This window comes from Rhea americana, unplaced genomic scaffold, assembly GCF_003343005.1.
Source record: "Rhea americana isolate MKP2758 unplaced genomic scaffold, rheAme1 scaffold_157, whole genome shotgun sequence".
Lineage (NCBI taxonomy): Eukaryota > Metazoa > Chordata > Aves > Rheiformes > Rheidae > Rhea > Rhea americana.
The window spans coordinates 446,744-467,530 of record NW_028185672.1 but is presented as its reverse complement, the minus strand read 5'-3'; the positions used below and the strand labels follow the sequence as shown (position 1 = coordinate 467,530).

General features: G+C 39.2%; 1 protein-coding gene across 1 annotated transcript in view; it reads right to left on the bottom strand.

Moving 5' to 3' along the window:
• Positions 1 to 20,413, bottom strand: part of MMRN1 (multimerin 1) — a 46,509-nt gene extending 26,096 nt beyond the window's left edge. Inside the window, exons 1-3 of the mRNA XM_085299942.1 lie at positions 19,808 to 20,413; positions 3,526 to 3,645; positions 979 to 1,085 (exon numbers count right to left, since the gene is read on the bottom strand). Coding sequence (XP_085156068.1) covers positions 979 to 1,085; positions 3,526 to 3,645; positions 19,808 to 20,337 — 757 coding nt within the window. The 5' untranslated portion in view covers positions 20,338 to 20,413. The remainder of the gene's footprint in view (positions 1 to 978; positions 1,086 to 3,525; positions 3,646 to 19,807) is intronic.
• Between the last annotated feature and the right edge of the window lie 374 nt (positions 20,414 to 20,787).

Here is a 20,787-nt window from a genome sequence, read left to right as displayed (position 1 = left end):
TAAAGCAAACCTTTAAATCATTTGATCCTCGCTCCTCGCTCACTGGACAGCCTTGCTCACTGACTGAGCCCCACATTAATATCTGGCTCCATGCTTAGTTGCACAGAAGAGAATTCCATGCCTGCTGAGATTCTCTTCAGCATTGATATTTCCCTCCTGGATGCGAATAAGAGCGATTTCTCTTCATTCCTCTACATTAATTTTTAATCACAGCCTCTACTCTGCCACTGCTGATTGAATTCCCTACCACATCTAATGACCTTTCTTGTAATATTCATTCATTTAAAGTGTGTACGCTGATGCCATATCTTATTTTTCAAGGGCAGCTTTAAGGCCAGGAGCAAAGAAATAGCTATTACACAGATGTTAAACTACAGTACATTGCCACATGTTTGATCACCAGGGCCATTATAAAACATTCCATTCTGTTTAAAAAAGGCACAATTATGCATGGATCATGTATAACGTCAAGTAAAATTCAGCCACTATTGAATTGAATAACAACTTTTCTATCCACTTCAGAGAGAAACAAAGTTGGCAGATTTTATTACATCTAAAATATATTCTTAGAACCTGAATCTGAAAGCCAAAAGCATTACAGTGCTGCAGACTTTTTATAGCAAGTATTCAATGGAGGACCTAGATTTAACATCAAGACTAAAATATTCAATAACTAAAAGGTCAGAAATAGTGAAACACTGAATGCAAACTCCAAATTTTAGCAAAACAGAATCAGGTTCAAGATTATGAATTTTATTTAGATTGGAAGAGAGGAAAGGAAACTCTGCTCATCTACTTTGGAAATTCATGCAGGGTCAACAGTCAACATCCCAAAATGTTTTAAGCCTACTATGCATTTTTCCTGGCTTTGAATTAACAAAGAGTTGTATTCATTTTCAGCAGAGCCATCTGCTCTCAAATCAGATTGTATTGTTTTCCTCTGTGGAAGTGAATAGGTTTCAAACCACTACAACTCACTTTTGGGCTGACAGTTTTGTCCGCTGTACCCAGGACAACACTTCCACTCCAGTGATGTCACTATTTTATGTTTGATTCTGTAGGCTTGAAGCATTGCTGTCTGAGACCTGTGAAACAAATATTTTAAACCTATTTTAGGTAACTGTAAAGAAGCTGTAGTATACATATATAAACAATGATACTTTAACATGTCAGGTATATTCTTTCATTGACTGACTGAAACTAAAATCTCCGGGTTTGGAGTTTCAACAGCAACCAGAGTTTTAAAATTGCAACCTTCATATCATCTGGATGTATCTTAAAGGAATCTGATGTCTATTCAGCACTACCAGACTTTTCCCCTGGATATCTTATTGAGGTGCTCAACACTACCAACTGTTATGGAAGATACTAATTATTTTATCTACTAAACTGGACAGTGAGCCAAAAAATACCATCGTGAAATCCTGGCTCCTTTGAAATCAGTGGTAAGGCTTCTGCTGCTGTCTGTTGGGCCAGTCTTTCAAGATGACTTTACATTACATTAGCTGATTTTAAAGGAGATTCTAAACACATTAACCTCAAAATGTGAAGATACCCTGTCTGCAAGTTAAGTGAAGGATGTATAGGTATATAATTGAGATGCTTCAGTGATTACTGTTAATACGTAACTGCAGAGGCAGCAGCAATCTTGTTTTGTTCCAGCACATTGTGTGCCCTGCCTACCTATGCCAGTTCTTTTTAACTTTAACTTCAGGTAAGTCAGTTTAGAATGAACCTGCTGCAAGAGGACATACAACAGAAAAAGCRACAGCAGGTCTGCTTGCCACTTTTAATAAGTTAAATACAAAGTTAGAATAAAGAGAATATCAAAGAGTCCTGGCAGTTGCTAAATGCTATTATGGAGAACATTTCAAAACTCAGCAAATGTGAAGATTGAAGTGCTACAGAATCTCTGGACATGCAATTCTTTAAATCTTTGCAGAAAGACAACAAATTTGAAGACTAACACCAACTATGTCATACCAAAAAATATCTTCCCAATGAGTTAAAGAAAAAAAACCTCCTTGTTTTACACTGCAGATAGCCTTATCACCCTTCCACACAGGATACAGTTTTCTACCTTTAAGTTTATAACGCTTGCCAGGAGCTTTACATATCCCCAGTCAGCCTTGCCTCTGAGAAAAGGCTTTTTCAATAGCAAGAGTGTAATAAGTAAGGTGAACTAAAAGTGAGAGCACTCCTCCTTTTTCTTCCATCTATATGGATGCTAAGAGTGCCATATTCTGCATTAGCCTAATCCATTCCTGAAAGCACTCAGAAAGAGGCATCCATGAAAGGACTTTTTCAGGAATAGCTATTCCAAAATAACTCTTCATGTAGACAAGCACCAGAACTGTGTATAATACTTATTTACAGAAGCAACCTGAGGAACGTATTTTCTTTAAAAAAAAATCTCAATTATTCCAAAGATCAAATTAGGAAAAAAGCTAGTCAAATGGCAACTGCAGGGCTCATGCCACAACTATGGCATGCTGTTGGCTCTATCTCAGAGTCCCCAGATACTAAGGATACCATACTCTGGGTTTCACAAAGCCTTAAGCATGCTCTGCCATACCACCTAGAGGATAATTCTCAGAACAGTCATACTGATTGTTCTAACATACATACTGAGAGGCTTCTGAAATTTTCAAGGGATAAATATTTTGCAATCTTTATTTTGTCATTTCAAGCTGCTGTTTTCCAGTCTCACRTATTTAAATCCAACCTCATTTACTGAGGTCTGTACATATGTAGAAACCAATTAGGCATCTAAAGGACAACATGAATATGCTTAGCACAATCTTTATTTAGAAGTTATGGCCAGACCTATTACTCTGCCAGGTTTGCTGGCAGGACTTTGTTGGTTGAGGCAAAGATAAATACCCAGTAGATAAATGAAAAGATTTATGCTCTTCAGGGAAAGCCTTATGCTCTGACAGTACACAAATTTGAGAAGCTGAACAAAAGGGATTCTTTCTCACATGTGCTTTAAAGCTCCCTGCAGAACCTCCAGAGGTGAGTGGGCAGCAGACCTATTTGAAGGCTTTGTACTAACTAGAGGGAGTAGGAGTGAAGGCACACCAAGTCCCTACTGTGGGAGCTCATGGGCATTTCCCAGCTGTAAGTCACTTGTTAGGATGAGACCTGGAAGTGAGCTAGTCTGCTTCCCCTTCTCCTCCGCACTCACTTTCACAGGAAGGAAACCCAGTAGGTATGTGGGGACAACAGGATCCAAAACTTGCTCCAGCAGGCTCCAAGCTGGCTGATTAGGTAAGGTAGGTGAAKGTACATGGCCACTTTCTGGATGTAAAAACTGGTTGGAGACCAAAAGTTTATACAACTTAACTACCCCAATTTAATTTTTTAAATATTAGTACTACAAGCTGGATAGAAGAGGCACAATTGTATTTTTTCATTTGAATATATTAACTCAAATGCATTCTTGTTTTCATTTGAAGTCTCAACTGTATAATTGACAGCTGGAGATAATTAAAGTATTTGCAGATGCTTTGTAGTTCTACACACCTCTGAGCACAGGATCCAGCAAGCCATGTGCAAGGCTTTGCTCTGGCTGATGAGAAGGTTTCCAGGTTGTCCACTACTACTGTAGGTAAAAGTCTGGTGTAGACATAAGCACACCAATTCCTGTAGGAGACAGAAGGTAAACAATCAGATATACAAACAGAATTCACCAAAACATGATGAAGACATACTTGGAGAAAGATGAATCTCATAATTAATGGATAGGAAAAGTTATGAGAATTAAGTTTAACTTCTCTCACAAACTGCCCAAGTAATCTTGCCCATTTAGTCTTCATGCTTCAGCTACCCACTAATGAAGAGAACATTTGATCATTCCCTCCTCTCCACCTTTGCCTATTTATATTGGGAATCTAAATCTTTCTTAGTAAGTGTTTGTGGAGCACCAAGTACAAAGAGGCCTTTCTRGACTGCAGTAATAGCAGATCTTAAAATACACCTACATTTCAGACCACAGTAACTATTTCTTCACAATTCAAAAGGTTTCAATAAAGTTTATACACTCATAACTATCCATCCTTTTATTTTATGGATGGACATTTCTCCCTTTCCCAGCCAAGGCTGAGTACAGGTACATTACATGACTATTTCGCATTGCACTCTGACACCAAAGCCAGCCACAACATGCAACAGCTCCATGCCAGCCTGTGCCCTGGGAGTTTCCCCACCACCACCACATCACATATGAAGTGATCAAACTTAACTGTAGCACTGAACTTGAATGGGCAAATGTAAGGCCAATTTTTGAAAGGATTAAGGTGGTTGCAAGAAACAACAAGCTGTTATATCTGATTTCAAAACCAGGCAAGTTGGTAGAAACTATAGCAAAGAAAAGAATTAAGTGGTAATTATTAGTAACATAATGACTCAGAACAGATTTCATACAGGAAAATCATGCCACAAAGTTTATTGGCATTGAGTCATAAGCATGAGGGCAATTTTCAGAGGCTTTTGGCAAGGTCACTCACCAAAAGCTCTTAAAGAACAGTAGGCTGCTGAATAGTGAGAAAATAGGTACTCTTGTAGATTAATAAGGCATTAAATGAAAGCAGATGACAACCAGTCAGCCTTCTCAAGAAAGGGTTTAGCAGCAGAATCCCACATGAATCTGTAATAGACATTATATTCATTAATGATACGGAAAGTAGTAAAGTATTTTTTTTATATAAATCATTTTGGGTAGTAAACCTAAAACTGATCACAAAGAATTGCTGAAACATCATGATACTGAGTTGCCAACTAAGTGACAGAAAAGAAAGTCATAAGGCAGAGTAGTACACAAAAAGACAATCTTTTACACGCAGTATGATGATACCCCCCCATCAACTATGGTAGGAAAAAATGGGTTGGAGCCATTGTGAATATCTCTTTGAACATGTCAGTTTGATACCTTCTATCAGTCAATTAGCAAGTCAGCTGCTTGGAGTTATGAAGGAAAAAAAAATAGAGAAAACAACCAATATTGCTTCATTACGTTAATTCCTTGTCCCTGTACAAGAACTTCTGTTTAGCTCACAATATTACATTTTGAATACAGAATGAAGCTATTGTGCCTATATTCTAAAAAACAGGAAAAGATTCAAATTGAAAGGACAAAGACAGGTGAAATAGAGAAGCTTTATAGTACTCCAGTTATCTGAGATATTAGGCAGTGCCTGACTCCTTCAAACTAGAAGCCTTGAGGGATGGGAAATCATGGAGGTCATTATTCACTGTTTGTTACAACAGAAGACCAAGAGGCATGAAAAAAAAAATCAGGCCTAAAATAAAAAGAGGAAAAGATATTTTTCATGAAGTTAGACTGTGTGCCAAATTTGGATATTTTGGAAGTCAGAAAAGATAAAGAGCAATTGATTTCATGAAAGTGTCATTAGGGCTCTTTAACATAAAGATGCAGATGTAATCTCTGGGTTACCAAGTCCCTCAGCTGCAGACTGGAAAGTATAATGAAGAAAGTATCATTACATATTTGCCCCTTGTCTCTATCTCCTGCCCCGAMCCCTCCTCAACCATTTACTCCTTTCTACTGAAAGACCACTACTGGTCTGGCCATTCTTTGGGTGATACACAGTTTCCTTGTTAATGCTAAATGTACTTAAGTTTTTATGCTACATATGCTTAGTTTTTAATTGGGCAACTAAGTGACAAGATTTGCAGCACTGATGAACTTGCAAGTACTTCTACATCAATATTCAGGTATGAGAACTAAAAGTTTGCCTTCCACTGTCATGCTTTGATCACACTACTTGCTTTCAGTTGTTGTAGTTCTGTAAGCATTTCATAACCAAGTAGGGATACACATGCACATGTATATTTATATGTATGCATATAAAAATATAAAATCTAGCCTGCCCTAAAATCAGTATTTTGCTATGAGCTGCTCACAATGGAAATCAAAACATACTTTCAGACATTAGCTCTATTTACTTAGTTAACATTACTACACATTTGCACTGCTGCAARTAAGAGCAATTGTAATCCCATAATGACTGCTTTTGCCTTCAGATGTCCTACTGGTGCACTACTTGCATCAAATTTGGTAGTGCTTTATTGGAAAACTATTCCTGAGAAAACAGTAAGATAACCTAGCAAGAAAGATATTAAGTGAAGCCACTATACTGAACCCCTCAGTATTTCTACTTTTAACACCACATTATGGTACTTCCTTACACAATACACATTATTTAATTGATGAATAACGCATTTCATGTGAGAGCTTTTGTTGTTGAATCTTTGATCTGATCTCACCCACTCACTCACCACTTCCTGGAGCTCTCATTAGGACATTTTTAAAAATGGATATAAAGGAAGCATCAAACAAAAGCACAAGCTCCTTATGTTCTCTCTTCTCTGGCTACAGCCTTTTGTCTAAGTTTAATACACAGTTTCTAATGTATACATGCTTGCTAAAGATTAAGTTCAGCTCTAAACCATATGCTTAAAGATTACGTTCCCCTCTTACCACCCTCTGTGAGTCAGAAGTCCATGCCACTTTATTGTGTTACAGACACATAAAATGGGTAGAATTAAAAAAAAAATGCTTTGAGTTTCACAAACAGATCATAAGGCTACTTATAGGAGCACTGTAGTTGGAGTATATGGGCCATACACAATCTCCTGTAAGCCAAAAGCATAGACTAGTAATAATAGTAACTAAATAGTGATACCTTCACTAAAATATTGTCAACAGTTCAGGACACAAATTAAATGACAGTGGAGAAAGTACAGGTAGCTTTATCCATTCCAGTATATCTTTGGAGAGAAAATAGGTACCTCCTCCCACTCAGCATTCAGTTAGAACAGGACATGGTAAGGCACCTGCTGGACTCTTGGTTTTTAAGAAACATGGCCACAAGCCCAGCTCTTCCAGAAGACTTTCTTGCTGAGCATTAGGGAACAGCAAAGGCAGAGCTACCTCATAAGCCAAGTACTCACTGAGAGGACACAGTCCCATAGCACCAGGGCCAAGGGAGCAGAGCAGCACGATAACAGCAGCAGGTCCTACTGACAGCCCAGCAAGCATCAGGTAAAGGCCAGGTAACAAGTCAGGCCCAAGTTCAAGCCAGTAAAGTTAAAAACTAACTCAGAAACAACACTAGAGAYAGGCACTCCTACAACACAGCCCAACCAGCAAGCAAAGGTCCAGGCCTGGGTTTAAATAGAGCCCTGAGCAGGGGGTTTGTGGGGGATGTTCCAGGTGAGGCTGCCCAGTGTAGTTAACGCCTATTAGTGCCCTCAGGGACTTGACACTGAGCTCCTTTCTCACCACAGAGAAAGGCTTCCTCTATGTCATAGCTGTAGTGAGGATTCTGCATATTCCTCCTGAGAATAAAAACTGTATTTTTCTCTGAAGCATAGCAAAGAGGCGAAGAACAAAAAATCTCTTAGTGTATGAATAGAGTACTAAACATTTCCTCTTAACGGATAGTGATACTGTGCCAGACTGACAGTGGTTTATTTAAGAGGAGCTCTGACTAAAAGTGGTACTTTGCTTATGATTTGAACTTGGTACAGAGAATGTAAAATCTAAATTCTTCAATAAGTCTTAGGAATTAACCAACAACRTGGAAAGCCTTATCAGAAGATGTCTGAAGTGACACCACCATCTCAAGCAGATATTCAGTATCTCACCTCTTGTGCAGTGTAGGAAGTTAGTTGTCCGGAAAATTAAGAACTAACAGCTAGCACCTTAGGCAGTTAAGTCCCTCAACACATCTGCAAACCAAGATCCCCAAAATAGAAGCCAGATTTCAAAATTTGGGAGTAGCAGTTCATCCCCAACTGCAATGAGCCAGTGCTGTGGGTAAGACTTGAACTCCTACCTCCCCAACCTGTGCTCCACTCTCATGCATAGGGCCCTACAGCTCCCCAGAGAAGGGGACAAAGCAAAGGAAACAGGGCAATGTTACCAGCGCAGATCTTTCTGTGCTGCATATTATTTAGATATAATTTTTGATAACAGGATTCATTTTACATCTGAACAAATGTTATCAGTGAAAAGATAAAGCAGACATAAAAAGCTGTTGTAAAACACATGAAAGGCCTGGAATACAGGGAGTTGAAAAAAATCTACTTTTAACATGTAAATTTACTAATTATCATAATGATTGAGAGTGGCTAACTTCAAGGTAGCAGCTACCGGATCTTGCCCATTTGGAGATACACTCCAAAGGAAAAAAGCAATACAATGCTGCCCAAATACACCGGTTAAGGGGTGCTGTTGTTTTTGCAAGATAGACTAAACTCTGATCTCCACCAAAAATGTAACTGAACTCGAACAGACTGTTTCTATTTAAAGTAGTTAACTCATTCTTAAGCTACATCAGTGTAATGTCTGAAGCTGTGGTTCTCTCATGGGCTGGCAACCTTTGATCAGACTAAATTGGAGAAAACATCTATGGCAAAAGAGCCCCTGGTGTGACTTATAATTAGGTTTATGCTACCAATGAAATAAGCTCATTAAGAGATGTTAAGAATGTAAATATAATTTTGAAATCAATTTGTCAGGAAAAAAGGTAGATTTGAAAATAGAAGATGAAGTTTGGCAGAAAGACTATGACAGGCTGTGTTAATGCAAAGGCAGAATACATGACAACTGTTTTGCATAACAGGAATTTAAACATGAAAATCCTCTTTACTTTTCATAGAATACTATATTCCAGATTAACAACACAGGCTTCTAACATATAGATTTTGTTGAGAGCTGCAGGAGCCTGTTGCTTCTTTTGCACTGAGCCTGATTTCCATCAGGAAAGTTATATTTAAAAGCAAAACAAAATCTTCCGAAAATACAACAGTTTTCTCTACCCTGGAGAAAGCAGTGCAAGTCCTTAAATAGCATAAAACCCATCTGACAGTTTTCATCTTTACCTTGTATGTTTTGGCCAGGAAAAATCACTGATAGCAAAGCATGGCAGACTACCTCTGAGTCCTCAAATCTTTAAACCAGCCTCTTCACTTGTGGTATTTGCAACACGATTTTCAGCTCAAAGCAAAGTATTGCTACCCCAATTCTATATTGAGTGGTATATTAAGAGTTTGACCACATCTGAGAAGCAGGGCTTAGTAGTAAGTGCAGCATGCATTTCCCTCCCAACTAAAATGTATATCTATGCTGTCATGTTAGCAGTCCAGAGTCCTGTAGGTTATATGGCCATTGCAACTTCGAGGTCTTGAGTAGCTTACAGGCTGTGAAGTCTGCATACATGGCTGGAGCAAGGGGCCTGAACTTGGGAAAGTATTAATAAAACCTAAATGAGGTTTCATTAAAAAAAGCCTTTAAGCCTCTATATAGCTTTCAGGATCCTACAAGTCCTATACAGCTTTTTCAAATTTTGTGTTAATGCTCTACTATGCAAGTTTTCTTCTCTTCTGCTTACACCAGTCCTTCTTCCTTTTCCACAGAGAAAAGATGCCAATGAAGCATTTCTTTATTTCTGTAAATGGTCAGAAAATAGAAAGGATGCAGCTTGGATATAACTGTGAAACGAAAGCAGTTTCAGTGCAATTGTAAGCAAGCATTGGCCACACTGTGTATCCTGTGCAGTGATAAACACACTGCCCAGTCTATGTGAGTATGTACTAATAACACATTTCCCTCAGTTGGAAAAAAAAATACATTTCTGAAAGTAAAAGACGAATTACTGGAGTCTTTCTCCGTATTTAGCTGCCTCAAGTGATTTACATTAATTTCCTGATACAATGGTATGTCAAGTGAATTACTGGCATTTTTCTACTTCAGAAGGATGCCGATCCCCAGACAGAAGCACCTTCTTTCTCTGTGGAATAAAACCACGCAGGCAGTTGAAGTCTGCCTGCGATGCATAGCTAGTAGACAAATAGCAGCTGTGTCTCCACAGCTGATATTTTCTTACTGTTGTTTATCCTAGGAGCGCCAGCAAATACGGTTTCTTAATTTACCACACGGCTTTCTGAAGCCGGACTTGGCTATGTATGACGAAAAAGGCACCGTGTGCTGCCGCAGCGGCTGTGAAGCCGCGTGTTCGTGTCCCCTCCGTGGGGCCCGGCTCTGCGGCCCTCCCGCGCAGCGCCAGCAGGTGGCGGCCCGTCCCCGCGCAGGCGGGAAGCCGCCGCCGCCGCCGCCCGTCAGCTCGCCTGCGTAACCGGCGCGGCGGCGGGAGCTGCCGGGCCGCTGCTGGCCGTGCCGCGATGCCGCTGCTCGGCCGCTTGCCCAGGCCCCGGGCGGCGGCGCGGCGGGGCGCGGCGGCGCCTRAAGTTCGCGCGCAGCGCGGGGTAGAAGCCGCGTCGCTTCACAGCCTGCGGCGCCGGCACTGCGCGGTCGCTTSCATCTGCGTGTAAGCACGGACCGCGCTTTTGCACAGGTCTTGTGCGTGGTTCTGGAGGCGCACAAGAGGAACACCAGCGGCAGCCRAAACACGATGGCTGTAGATTTTGTTCCGCCTTACGTTAGCTCTGAAAACTGGTTATTTTTACCCACGAGTAAATCAGATCACTCAGCTTTTAATAGAAACTGTATTGAATCAGCACAGCTGAACATCACTGAATACGGGGTTACCGTGTAGCTAAAGGAATACAAAAGGACCTGGAGCCAGAGCTTTTGCTAAAGCCAGTGCGTGACTTGGTGGCCATGCCTCACTGGGAATATATGCAGTGGATAGGTGTTTCGTAGAATAGTTTACAAAATGCAAATCCTGACTCTGTATTTGTTCTCCCTTTCCATTGTCCCCTCTGCCTAGGCACAGAGTCCGTGGCAAGGCCTGGAGCAGGAGCCGCACAAGGCCAGGCTGAGGGGCTGGGACTTGTTCAGCCTGGAGCAGGCCATTTTCGGGGCATCTCACAGCAGGAGACCTTTGAGAAGTCGGACTCAAACTGTCTGTAAGAAAACACTATTTCCCGGTGAGGATGCCAGGCTTTGGAAGGGGCCCAGAGAGGCCCTGCAGTCCCCATTCTCAGAGGTTTTGGGGGCACAGCTGGACAAAGTTGTGAGCAACCTGGGCTGCTCTCACAGCGGGCAGGAGCAGGAGGCTGGAGTACAGACCTCCCAAGGTCCCTTCCAACTCGAATAGTTCTATGGTTCTGTGATCCTTTGATCTTTGCTCATCTATCTATCTATCTGTTGTGTGATACAATTGTTCTTCTGAATACAGTAGTTTAAATGTATTCTTACATAAAAACGTACACTGACATGGTGTGGCAGAAATCCCACGACTGTAAAAATTCCATGTTTTTAAGCTAAGATCCTTCCCAGTCTGAAAGGTTGTTATACCAGGAATAACATATAAGCATAGTATGAGTAAGGCCCTGAATTTAGGCTGTTTAAAAGTACATTGCTGTGATTAATTTAAAAACATATTTTCGGTTTGCTTTAAAATCCTGCCAAGTTTTGATGAGGAGAGAGAATGTTGACTGGCATAATGTAAACACACAGATTAAAAGGATAGAAGCACCCTAACAATTTTTTTGCTCTTGCTTGGGAGATCAGATTTTGGTTTCCAAAACTCTTTTTAAACTCCATTAGGTCATTAAGGAGACTTCTCACCTGTCTGATTATAGCAATATGGTAGATTATGTGTCTTTAAATGAATATCAGAGATGTTTCTAAAATATAAGCTCTAGTTCAAATGGAAATTGTAGACCTGAACCAAAATTGATTAATTTTCTATGTTCACTGCTCTGCTTCCTTTCATCTGAGATGTATGAATCTACTAATTGCATCTGAAATAAAAACTGTCGAGGAACTGACCATGAACAAAAGTGAAATTGAGAAATCTGTTTTCCATACTGAATGGAATTTAAAAAATGGACAGTCTCTGAAAAGTGCATTTGACTTGAAATATAGTGTAGTAGGTGAAACATGTTATGGGATATGTTTTTAGCCCTGATAACAGCTGACTTGTTGACATGGCAGTATCAGGTGTGGGGAGTTAGAGTGTTTGGATTGTGAGGTTTTTTGCAGGATTCAGGGTCTTGACACTTTGTCCTGCCTGTTTCAAAATACAAATTCTACTGTCATCATTCATTTCCTTTTTTTGTATGTACAGCGCTGGAACCTTGGACTGTGAATGGCCTTTTTGTCCCATCCAAATTTTTATTTACTGTTGTGAGCAATTGCATGTCCTGCCCTGTCCTGCAACATTCATTAACAATTTCCACTTATCTAGCATTTCACCATTTTAGTATTAAAAAACTATCTTGTTTCRTACCAGATCAGCTCTTTCAGACCTTATTTCACAGAGCCCTCAAAATAATCAGAATTTCTCACAGATAGAATTTATATTTTGAAAAGATATCCATTAGTCTGGTTTCAGAATCATACAGTAAAACACATTTGAAAACCCAAACAAATTACTTTTTAAAAGGTCTTAAATCCAAGGTTTTACTTCTGGAATATAAATTTATTTTTCATCATCTAATTGCTTCAGAGTTCAAATTTTGTTAAACTCGTCCTGTTCTGGTTTACTGACACTATTTCKCAGGTGCCATTCAGTGGTACATGTTTTCACTGTTTTGTTACTCTACAGAAAAAGAGATTTCAATATGGATTGCAATATGGCAGAAATACTGACAACATCAGAAAAAAATCCCATCCCAATTCCAGGGGTGAATGTCACTCCTCTATTAATCACTGTTTATWGTGTTGTTTTGGGCAGCTTCTCTTTTCTTATTTAGCTTCATCAAATGGTTAAATTGCCTTGCCAGTTGCTTTGTACCTGGTTTGCCACTTACTCATGCAGAGCTGCATTTTTGCTCTGTCACTGATTGATTTCTTTGGGGCTCTTGAACAAAAAGAATCTGAGCAAAAGTCCATGAAATTCAAGGTGATTTTTCCCAGACCCTCCAGCAGACTTTTCTTCATCACCTATGGTGTTACTTACCAGAGGTGTAATACAGAATACATGCTTTYGTATTTAGCACTAGAAAAATTATCTTCTGAGTCCCTTGCATTTTTTAGTTAGCAACAMAAATAATGCCTTTAGAAAACATATGGGGACACCTTGCTGCTGTTCTTTTCTTTGCCACATTTATTCTAGGATTTGGAGTGTCAGTTTTCTAAAGTGTTAATTATATTCAGATTTGTGAGAATCCATATTCTGTGTGCAAATCTGAGCAGATGTTTCTGGTGTACCCTAAAGAAAATGCTGCAAATAGTTTAATGTTTGCAGTGGCCGAGAACTAAATCCTAACACTGTGTCCAGTTTGTTACTGTAATCCTAATCTATGCAATGGATGGAGAGMCGTTAACAAGAAAAGAAAACAGTCTGTTCTTAATCCTCGCTGCACCAACAAAGAGCAAGAGCAAAGATAAGCATAATAGTACTGCAGAAGTTAGTGTAATGAGAAGAATGAAAACCTTTATTATTTTCATTACAATTTTGTGGACTTAGAAAGGAAATTGTCATCATAGTGGTGCCTTACCTAAATCTGATCAGAGGAAAAGTAAATAATCAAACTGTGAAGAAGCTAGGAGGAAAGGTGCTGGAAGACTGGTAAGTACCTTGCTAGCATGTCAGAAGTGGTGTGGATGGAGATGTGTTCCTGCTTTTTTTTCCCCCTAGTGCTCTGTTTCCTGTGCTATTGGAAACAGTCTGTAATGACTCTGCAGAGCCATCATTGCTGAAAGGTTGAGTCTCAGAAAGCCAGGGCTTTGGATTTTGTTGTTTTCTGAWTTTTTTGTTTGGTTTTAGATACTATTATTATTTTCACCTGCATTTCGAAATTGTATGGGTATCTTTTTASCATTCTCTCCCTGAAAGATAAAAGATCCTAAGAATTGCTCTGWGACGCTGTGCAAGCTGTGTATGCCATCTCCTGCAGCGATTCCTTCAAAACTAGGTACCSGGATCATTTGTAATATGAACAGCATGTTGGAGCAAGTAGACCCTTAGTTCATTCTGTGCATGGGACATGAGTAGTGGGAAAGATTTCCCCAATGCCTATTAGGACTGATACAAATGAAACCTCTGTAAATAATACTGACYATATGCAGCTGTTGCCCCATACAAATATTGCTGTTCAGTGTGCTGTAGTACCTAATCTGTACAATGCAGCCTGGTTCTTTTGCTAGTTGATACCTGCGCTCTTAGTAGCCCATTAACTGTTTTACATTTGTGCTCTGCAGAAAAAGAGCTCCAATCTTTAAATATGTCCCTTAAAATTCTCTTTGGACACTTCAATCTTTTTATCACACTGCATACATCATTATAAAACTACACAGTTATGTCTTTTGCCCTTTTCATTCTGTAGATGAAGTATCAATAAAAATAGTGGGTACCAGTACCTAGCTGAATGATTTGCTTTGGTCTTTAGGACTGTCGTGGGAGTAACACTGTGTTTAGCTTATGTTCAGCACATTAAATTATGGGCTAGTAGCCAAACTTCAGAAGTACTTTCAAGAACCTGACACTGTTGGAAAAGAGGGAATCGTTGCACATGGTTGGAATACATTATTGGGAAGGCAAAACAAACTGCTTGTCAAAATTCTTCTGACACATAGCTACCAAAGCAATGTAGGTACTAGTATAACAGGTTCTTCCTTCCAGGTTCTAGTGAATATACCTAGTATGGAAGAAACCTATGCCATGCATCACTTTTATTTATTCTAAATACACAGCAATGCAAAATCTTCAGAAGTCCATTCAATAATTGTTCTCTYTGCTCCATTAAAAAGTGACATGATCAAAAGAGACTGTGAATCTGGAATTAATCAGGCAGTTAAATCAGGTTTCTCTGTCTTGTGCATTTGAACTATCTCCTGAGCTTAGCCATTGATTTTATTTTAACTATACATTAGAAATTCTACCAAGCTGATAAGGGCAGAAGCAATTTCCAAGGAGTAATCCAGAGGCCTGGTCATGAGAATGAAATATTTCAGCACTCACACAGCATGTTACAGCAAAGCAAATCTGTCCCTGGTGCTGAGATTATTAAATCCTTATGTACTTAATAAATAGTATCACCTCACCATTACCCAAGGTAATGGCAGGGGAAGTCCAGGAAGACCTTCAATGGATTCATGATAACCGGAAAATTTGGAATATGCTCATACTAARAGAGTAATGCTGAGCTATCCAATAATGTGGAGATTGTGTGGTTAATTTATAGCCTAAATAAATGCCTCATGGATTCAGGAAGTGCCTTGAATAGTAATTAATGAAATGGGGTTCAGAATGAAAGAATAAGTGTACCAGTCTCAGGACTTAGCCTCAGACTTGCTCCATAGTCCTACTGTTATTTAAGCTGCTTTATATGGTAAAATACTGCAATAGTTTTTTCTCTATAGATTGAAAAAATTGCTTATCTCACATTAAGTCGATTGAAAAGGATGTAGCATCAGTTTTCTTCTTAGATACCAAAGTGTACCACATCTAAATTTACTAAACTTTGAAAAAACTCAAGTCATGCTCTATCCCTGCTGCTGAGCCGCAGCTCTATTTTTCCAGCATTRCTCTAGCTCACACCTGCAAGCCCTTTGACAGAAACACCCTCTGGTTTAAAAGGCTAAACCTGTAAACCTGACTCTTACCCTCCAGGTGTAGTCAAGTAGTCAGCCATTATAGTGTAGTAGGATGGGGAAGCTTTTTTTTTTTTTTTTTTAGGAGTTGATATATTTAGATTTCTCAGAAGTAATGTATTTCCTTCTAAGGTCTACAAAAAATGAACCCAAATGGAAAATAACAAAAAAATCAAGCAGTACTCTAACTCACTCCTGCCTCAGGCTTCTCTGTAGATCTCTTATTCTGTTGGACATTCAGAAATTGGAAAGTAAGTACTATAAAGGAATAATTTTTCTATACACATAGTGAAACTTACTGTTCCAGGACTTTCTTTGGGGATTTAAAAAAATGTGATAAGGTATGAATCTAGGATATTGATATAGATAGCATGAAAATTTGGAGATGACAAACTAGAAATACTTTTTTTTTAAAAAAAAATGTAGATTTGTTTGTAGAAACATAATCCTTGTGTTTCAGAGCTCATCAGAATCATTACTGGCAGTGAAGAAAAGAGTTTTCTTCAGCTTGGGCCATCCCAGATTTCCTTACTATGAAACTTCCTATCCTTCTGAAGCCTTGGCTGCAGGCCCTCCCAGAAGAAGGGATACCTGACCAGAGAGATCACTCTTCTGAGATGGTTTGATAGTGTGTATGTTATGTTGCTGACAAATGAACATTAAAATGAATGTCTCACTTAAAGAATCTCTAAGTTAGGTACCTATTTGAATGTTAACTATAAAGCTCTTCTAACTTACTTAGAGAGCACTATGGCTCTCTCCTTCTGTTGCCCCTGCCCCCCCCCCCCCCCAAAAAAAAAAAAAAAAAAAGTCTCCTAGAACCTGAAAAGCCAACCTGAGTCAAGGTTTTAAAATACAGGCTTAATCTTTTGCAAAATTGGTTCTGTTTCACTAGGGAAAAAAAAAAACATCAATTTCTTCTGACAATTCCAATACTCAGCCTGTTTCTTCAGTATCAGTGAAGCGAAACAGAAAATTGTGAGGGCCCTGAGTGCAGTAATGGGCACTGACSTGCCTTCCCAGCTGGAACCTGGCCCTGCCCCATCACCACAGAGGCTCCTGGTCTTTTGGGGTCTGAGCTGCTGCTAGCCTGCCCTCCTCCCTCACTGGTGTTGGTGGGACGGACCCTGGCTGGTGCGGTAGTGCCCTGCCAGCACAGGGAGCCCCAACTCACCCCCAGCGCTCTATCCCTTAGAGAGCAGCCAGCCCTTGCTCTGCTCTGAAAAGATTGTTTAAAACCTCCAATTCAGTGTTTTAATTTCTTTTCTACCATAAGATAATGGGTAATTTTCCTTATCACTATATTTGAAAACTTGCTCTTCAATTCTGTGTGTTTTTAATTCAGTTTTTATACTGGTCTATAGCTTTGGAGCAGAGCCTCTTTCTAAGTAAAATTATTGCTAACAGTGAGTGAATGCAAATGACTTTAAAAAGTTAGAAAAAATATTTTTAAAATGAATATTTTTCAGATAGATTCTCTATTTATATTTCCAAATCACATTCTTATGATATCTTCTCATAAATTTTGCCAAAAAAGAATGAATTTTAGAAGGAGAACCAGAAGAACTTTTTTTAATCTAGTCCTAGTGTCCATGTGATATGTATATATAATATTGTCCTCAGATAATCTAGGATAGAGCTAAGTGAGGGAATTCTCATAGTAATTAAGCTAGCAAGGCACACAACCTATCTCAGGAGGAGGATATTTGGGTAATTAAGCTTGTACATCGGACACATATTTTACCTTGTGGGTTATTTGATAGCCCTGGAGACTGAGTTATTCTCTCCATCAAAGTACGTGTATTACTTTTTTWAAAATATATTTAAAAAGAAAAAAGAGCACATGCTTTCCTTTCTCTCCCTCTCATCTGTCCCTGAACTCTCTCTATTGTTCCTTCTATATGGAACCTTTTGATATCAGCATCTCTGCACATATGGTGGCACAATGGGTTGCTGTAAAGAATTAGAGTCATGCCATTCCTACAAGGTCACCAGAAAATTCAGGTTAAAATGCAGATTATAACCAAATGATTGTCTCAGTTCAAAGTAAAACCAAAAAGCAAATTGTGCTTCCAAATTTCCTCAGAAGTAGTATACTTCACAGCAACGAAATCTGCTATTGACTCATTCATACTAGCGTTTTCAGGCATTAAGTGAGTAAAGCTCAAAGAAAGCCATGTGTCTTTATGGGAAGTTTTACAGCATCTTTATTTGCAATAAAGATGCAAAATTAAAAACACCATGGAAATGGATTTAGTGTGTTGGCAATAACACTTGCACATAAATAAAACCACATGTGCTTTTATGCACAGTTTCTTGGCAGTAACTCTCCAGGTGTGTTGCAGTAGTGATCAATAACTTTAAGCACACTAGATGTGGCATTTTTTTCATGACTTTGCTGAAAAAGAATCACGTGAAACTTTATTACTCATCCAGGTCTAGTTCATAGAGAAAGGGAGACAGAACAGCAAAGTGACTTACTTGAGTTAGTCTAGGTCAATGGCAAAAGTGGAAGAACAGCTCAAGTCACCTTACATGACTTCAAAAGTACTTGTAAGCAGTAGGAAGACTAGAGCTGTAATGCACAAGAACTGCAGAAACTTGCGAGAGAGACGCTGTGCAGCCTAGCAGTTTGAGAAACAGTGTGGGGATTCAGTATTGCTTTATACTAGGGTTGCATGCTGCTATACATAACTAACTTCAGTATCTAATCCTAGCTTTATTTCTAACTTGCTACATGAACTTAAGCAAAATAYGACACTTAGGCATGTTGCATAGCAGGTTATTCCTTAACACTCATGAAACAAGGTGCTAAACAATACAAAATTATTTTGCTTCTCTGCAATCACAACTAAATCCTCCTGCAATAAGTAAAATTGCAATATTTATTCACTGAAGAAGTAGTCAGTGAATATTCACTGAAGACTATTTTTTCCCCCACTGTCTATATTTGTATCATATGTTCAAGGTAAAAACAATAYTTGCCAATTCATAGTTGTTCTGAAGACTAATTTCGCTAGAATACTCTCCATAGCAAAAGCTGAGAAAGCTGAAGACTCTAGGGTTAGACTTTCATTTAAATAGAGATGCAGTTGTAAAATCTCACAAATAAAGATAATCCATTTAATTTAAGTTACCTCAGATATCCAGCCAAACACTATGGCAAGGTGTTGTCAGAAATAACATTCATTTCCAAGTATTCCAGGAAACCTGTCTAAGTAAAGACAACTGCTTACTCTGTGGTATGTCTTTTATGCTGAGGCAAAAGACTTCTCTGTGGTGTCACTTTAAGCATGACTCAAAACACATTCGTTTCAAGGGGTATCTTTTCTTTGACTTGAAGGAGAATTAGTTAATACCCARACACAGCAACATAATTGTAGGAATATTTCTAGGGGAGGGTTTATTTGTGTGTGTGTGTGTGAGTGAATTGAAGAGGGGAAAAGAAAAAGAGTTTTCTTTAATTTTTGGGTGCTAGCATTTGGACAATTTGTATCAAAACAAGAAATCTACATTCTGAAAGCCCCCTAACTGTAAATATTATGGAAAAATACCAAAGCCTTGGGTCTTCCATTTTATATCAGTATCCAAATAGATGTCAATTAAGTGAACTTTGCAACATCTCCATGGTGAGTAAGTATTCACATCTCCACTTAAAGGTGAAGAYGTGGAAGCACAAAGAGGATAACTGACTATTCTAGAGCTGTAAAACTAGATAGGACAACTTGGTATTCCCTGTTAAGCACAGCTATTAAGTATCAAGTTATATAATTCTGAATGCACACCATCCTACAATGCCCCTTTTGATGATAATAGCATTTCTAATTGTCAGATATTGACATACTTTCTATTTAATAGGAATTTTACAAACACAATCATTTTTAATAGGTTCCAAATGAAATTGTGCATTTGCAGTTTCTTTTACCCACAAGAAAGAAAATAAAAGTTTACTGGGCATAAAACAGGAGGTATCTCTTCTAGTCCTTTCCTACTTACATGTGGTAATGACTCTCCCATTGACATTGAAATAACTACTGCGAGGAATTAAATATTTCAGCCTTTATTCTGTTACAGCTGTATAGTTTTGACTGAGTAAATACTGCAGGTTTGGTCCTTTGCTTGGTTTTTTTTTTGATGGTCTTTCTTAAGCGCAGAAACCAGTTTTACTGAAATTACTAGGAATTTTGCCAATTACGTAACTGGGACAAGAAAATTACCAATAGCCTTCCTATGCAGCATGTAAGAGATGAGAAAAAAATATGTAACTTTGCTTACTTTCCTCTGGTAGTTTCAAAGCCAGATGCTTTGAAGCTGGCATCCTGCTGGGTGCTGGTGTTATCAGTGCTGTGGGCTGACTGCTTGAGAGATCTGTTCCCTGTAGTTGAATCCTGGCTTTTAGTGACCTCTTGCAAGAGAGGGGCCTTACTAGGATTGCTCTGTAGAGATGTTCCATTCCTGCTAGATGAGATTCCGATCTTATCCTTGTCAGGGTCACTGTGTCCGTTTGACTGGCTTGTAGGAGTAGAGGTTTTCTTCCCTGCTTTCTGTCCCAGAGTCTTGTCCAAAGGTGCAAAAGTGGCTCCCTGTAATATACTTCCTTTGGCAGCTTGGATCTCAGGATGGGGAGACTCCACAATCGCCACTGGGTTTACAGAGCCATATATTGCAGTAGGAGATGGAGTCAAGTCTGAGGGACTTGTCTGGGTTTCACCACCCAGAGCTGTGGTCCAGAGCTTGTGTGGAATATCAGCTCCACCACTGCCGCTCTGTAAGTGTAATAGAAGCAGTACAATTACCTCCTTCATTCTGCTGGTTTGTAAAGGCTAAGATATCTCACATGTATTCCCTGAGCAAGGACCCTGCTGCTTCTTCCTTCTCCTGAGCTGCTGCTCATACAGTAAGTCTTCCCAGAGAATGCCCTGCCGGTTTTTATTTTTGTAGAAAGGAAACAGGKTTTGGTGTTTCAAAACTGAATGAGGAAGCCGGGTTTCCTGTTTCTGTGGATTTCTCTGCAACCTGTGACCCCTTGGAGAGCAGGAGCCTGGCAGCCTTCGTGGGAGGAAAAAAAGAGTTTTTGCAGAAGTCACAGGATAAAGATTAATAGCACAATAGAAATGTGGGAAAAATATGTAGAGTGGAGTAATCCTGAGGGATCAAAACTGAAATTACTAGGTAATTTTCCTTTCATATGTATATGCACAGGGAACAGAAGCGACTTGTCACGTGGCCTTTGGACAGTTCATGCTTATGACCTT